This window comes from Teleopsis dalmanni, unplaced genomic scaffold (genome assembly GCF_002237135.1).
Source record: "Teleopsis dalmanni isolate 2A unplaced genomic scaffold, ASM223713v2 unscaffolded_contig_3762, whole genome shotgun sequence".
Classification (NCBI taxonomy): domain Eukaryota; kingdom Metazoa; phylum Arthropoda; class Insecta; order Diptera; family Diopsidae; genus Teleopsis; species Teleopsis dalmanni.
The window spans coordinates 1-4,349 of record NW_024035144.1 but is presented as its reverse complement, the minus strand read 5'-3'; the positions used below and the strand labels follow the sequence as shown (position 1 = coordinate 4,349).

The following is a 4,349-nucleotide window of genomic DNA, read 5'->3' as shown; positions in this document are numbered from 1 at the left end:
TTATCTAAAAAAAATATACTTCATAATTGAATTGGCTCATTTATAATTTTATAATATAAACTCCATAAAATTAAGATCAATTAGTTAACTATTGCACATATACAAGCTTCCTTATATGTAAATGAAATACAAAAAAAAAAATTTTAATAAAATAATAATTATAGTAATTATAAAAGAGTAAGTTCAATTAATTAATTGTTGCATATAAATACCAAATGTATGATTTTCAGATACCATCATAAATATGTCAACCTTATTACCAGGCAATATTGTCTATGGAGGCCCAGTCCTTAACACTGAAACTCACAGCTCCAGATCCTTAGGACATTTTGTTTTAGAAAAATACAAGAGTTACGGTGACAAAGTTATGATGGTAAATTAATAGTTTTAATTAATAGAAAATTCTATTATATTTTGTTTTAAAGATCGACGCAGTTACTGGTGTGGAGTACACAGCAAAATTTATATACGATTCGATTGTACGTTTAGCTAATATTTTAACGAGTATGGGCGTTAAAAGCGGTGACGTTGTGTCTATCTCAAGTGAAAATAGTGTTGAGTTCGCCATTGCACTTTTTGCAACTTTTGCATTAAATGCTACTGCGGCGCCCATAAATGTGACTTATTCCGAACGTAAGATTTTCGATCTAGGATCAAAAGACTGTTGACAGATTACTTTGTTTTATTTTAGGAGAAGTCGATCATGCCATTAATTTATCTAAGCCAAAAATTATTTTTGCTTCGAGCCAAACAATCGACTGCATTATTAAAGTAGCAAAGAACAATGCTTTTGTAAAGATTGTGATATCATTCAAATCAGCTCATGAAAGTAAAGAAGCTAATGTATATTCTTATAAGAATTTAATGGAAAGTAAAAACATTACCGTAAATGGAAACTTTGATCCTCCATCTTGCAACAGGAGTGAAGATGTGGCTTTAATAGTATGCTCTTCTGGTACAACTGGCTTACCAAAAGGTGTACAACTAACTCAGAATAACATTTTGACTACGATAGATTCTCAGATGTAAGTATATATGAAATTCAAATTAAGAATTAATTTTTTTACGTTATCATTGTAGAGAATCAACAGCAATACCTTTAGACGACATCAATTTACTGACTGTTATTCCTTGGTTTCATACATTTGGATGCTTAACACTCATTACATGTTCCTGTCTTGGTACATGTTTGGTATATTTACCAAGATTTGAAGAAAGAAAGTTTTTAGGTGCCATAGAGGTTAGTTCACTGTATTTTATATTTCAATACGATGAAATGATGATGATGTACACATATTTGTAGAAATATCGTATTGTAATGGCTTTAATGGTACCACCTTTGATGGTTTTTCTAGCCAAACATCCTTTAGTAGAAAAATACGATTTATCGTCATTATTAGTCTTATTATCTGGAGCTGCTCCTCTAAGCAAAGAAACAGAAGATCAAATCAAGAAAAGGTATAATAAAAGCATTAAAAATTTGAGTTGCTTATTATATTATTTGCTTTTAGAATTGGTGTTCCCATCATACGTCAAGGTTATGGATTAAGTGAATCAACTTTAAGTATATTAGTTCAAAATGATGATGCTTATAAGCCTGGCAGTGTTGGTGCGCTCATAAAAGGAGTTTATGCAAAAGTTATTGATACTGAAACTGGTCGCATATTAGGTGCAAATCAACGTGGTGAACTTTGTTTTAAAGGAGACTGTATTATGAAAGGCTACATAGGTGACACCAAAGCTACGCAAGGTGCTATAAAAGATGGTTGGTTACATACCGGAGATATTGGTTACTATGATGATGATTTTGAGTTCTTTATTGTCGATCGCATAAAGGAATTGATTAAGTACAAAGCTTTTCAAGTACCACCAGCAGAAATTGAAGCAATTCTATTGACACATCCAAAAATAAAGGATGCCGCTGTTATTGGTAAACCTGATGAAGAGGCTGGAGAGTTACCAATGGCTTTTGTGGTGAAACAAGCTAATGTACAACTCACTGAAAAAGAAGTTGCAGATTTTGTAGCAGAAAATACTTCGTCGCCAAAGAGGTTACGGGGTGGTGTGTTATTCGTTGATGATATCCCTAAAAACCCGAGTGGTAAAATTTTGCGACGAATTCTAAGAGATATGATTAAAAATCCCAAATCAAAATTATGAACATTTAATAAAAAAAATTAAATTTGGCTTACATGTTAAATACAGCGGTTATGGAAATTGATTTTATACATATTTAAAAAAATTTATACCAAATATAACAAAAAGTAAACAACTTACCAAGTTCTTATTCCTCAGCTTATAAAGTACATGAAGAAAAAATTATAGCAATTGACACATTCCAAAATTTAAAGGTATTAAATTAAAAAATAAAACATGAAAATGAATAAATTAGTTATGTAGAATCAAAGAAGTTAAACCGAAAATACCCTTCAAACTTTGATTAAATGTAATTGTTGATAGCGAGATATGCACATGAGTAATGGAAAATAGTTGATAAATAAGGCGAGCTGTATAGAAAATATGTTGACAAGTTAGTTCTGTTCGAGTACGTACTTGAAGTGGAGAGTAAAGAGTACCTTGAATTTTATTATTTTGTGTTTGCATACACAAAAATACAAGCTTTATTCATTGAAGAATAAAAACGTCTATAAGTAATTTTAATTCGTAATGAAGATATGTTCAATATCTAATTTAATTACTTTCGTAAATGGTGGAATGGTGCAGAGTTTCACTTTCAACTTTTATGTTAAGGAAAACTAGAAATAATGATATAAATAAATTATTCAGAAATATTACAAATTGTAAGTATCTGGAAGTTTTAGTAAATCGACTAGTTAAATAAGATATAACTTCATTTAAAATAAAACATGTTTATTATTACATATTTTAACTTTCTTTACCAAAATATACATTTTTCAGCTCTTAATCACTAACAGTTCGTTGTGTGGCTATATTATATTGTAGAACAATTATTTTATTATCCATAATAGACTTTTCTTCCTCGAAAAAACATCAGAAATACTGACATATGTATTCAATTTCCACAATGATGAGATGATTTTTCTAAATAGATTTATAGTTAAATTTAATTCTAATGATAAACTCTTCTAGAATTTTGGTAGTTAATGTCATTTCTCGCACGTAGATATTTGTCAGGGCGGTATGCAGGAGGAGTTTTGCAAACCAATTTAAAGGTTATATAAAAACAATAAATTTAAAAGGATCATATATATCTAATGTAAAATGGTCCGAAATATTTTAGATATGTGTCATACCTTGTACATGCACTTGGCCTTTACAATTCCGAAAATATAATTAATATATTAATTTTGGATTATATTAATTTCATTTATGGACATAAGAAATAATATTAAAATCCCAACAAAACAATTAGTAGTTGGTTAAGTATTATTAAACTCACTTCTCATATACAATATTAACGTCACACCATATATGACGTTTGTTACTTGTAGTAATGACTGACCTTAATCTTCTCTTCAAAAACCTCATAGTTGCCGTTTTGTTGCCTGCCTATTGATAAAGGAGACTATGTTTTTAAAATTGGGGCATTTGCAAAGAAAGTATTCAGTTGTTCTATTTTCTCTTTTTCCCAGTTGTTCTTGCACACATATCCTTTAAAGTAATACTCAATTTTTTAGCGTAAATGCTATATGGTCAGCGGTCTCTGCCCAATAGAATTACTGTTTTTCATAAATTGTATCTTGGCCATGTTATTGCGGATCTTTTACAATCCATCGTAGATCTTTTTATGTTCCTGTAGTTTTAAAAAAAGATTACGCGTTGGAACACAGATCAATGGTATTGTGTACTGATTACTCACTGAATTTAGTTGAATTTTATATCGTTTTACTAGCTTTGATTTTGTAGTATAGTTGAACAGTGCGAGAACAGAACTGTACAATTGGAGGAAATTGCAATCTATTGATTTTGTATGTTCCTTTCCAAAATCAGCTCACCTGCCTTAGCGGTAGCAAAAATTTTAACTTGGAAGAGACAGCACACGTCCGTCCTTATATTATTATAACTTTTTGTGCCTAAGTTTTTTTTAATAGTAAAAAATACGTATATGTGTTTGTTACGTATATAAGTTGCACAAAACTTAGTTTACAAAGTAATAGTTATAACTGCGGATATTTTCAAAGAAGTATTGTCAACATAAAGGAAAACAATTTTGAAAAAAAAATTGAAAAATTAATAGTAAAATTAAAAGTAAAAGTAAAGTGAAAGTAAGTAAAATTCTATAAAAAATATAGGCTCCTGAAACCTGTCCTATTAAATCAAATTATGTACTTATCAACTTAGATGTCTGCTTAGCTATCACTTTTTTC

The 4,349-nt window shown here is 29.6% G+C and overlaps 1 protein-coding gene across 1 annotated transcript; it reads left to right on the top strand.

Moving 5' to 3' along the window:
• Positions 1 to 241: 241 nt before the first annotated feature.
• LOC119665174 (4-coumarate--CoA ligase 1-like) lies at positions 242 to 2,272 on the top strand. The gene is made up of 6 exons (XM_038074473.1): positions 242 to 373; positions 426 to 633; positions 692 to 1,025; positions 1,081 to 1,240; positions 1,304 to 1,458; positions 1,512 to 2,272. Exons 1-6 carry the CDS (start codon positions 245 to 247, stop codon positions 2,158 to 2,160), a joined length of 1,635 nt encoding a protein of 544 aa, XP_037930401.1. The 5' UTR covers positions 242 to 244; the 3' UTR covers positions 2,161 to 2,272.
• The last annotated feature ends 2,077 nt before the right edge of the window (positions 2,273 to 4,349 follow it).

Excerpts from the sequence above, each read along its gene's own strand:
- LOC119665174 (XM_038074473.1), top strand. The coding sequence starts at position 245 with ATGTCAACCTTATTACCAGGCAATATTGTCTATGGAGGCCCAGTCCTT. Across the intron at positions 634-691 it reads AAATGTGACTTATTCCGAAC|GAGAAGTCGATCATGCCATT; the intron begins GTAAGATTTTCG and ends GTTTTATTTTAG. Across the intron at positions 1,241-1,303 it reads AGTTTTTAGGTGCCATAGAG|AAATATCGTATTGTAATGGC; the intron begins GTTAGTTCACTG and ends ACATATTTGTAG.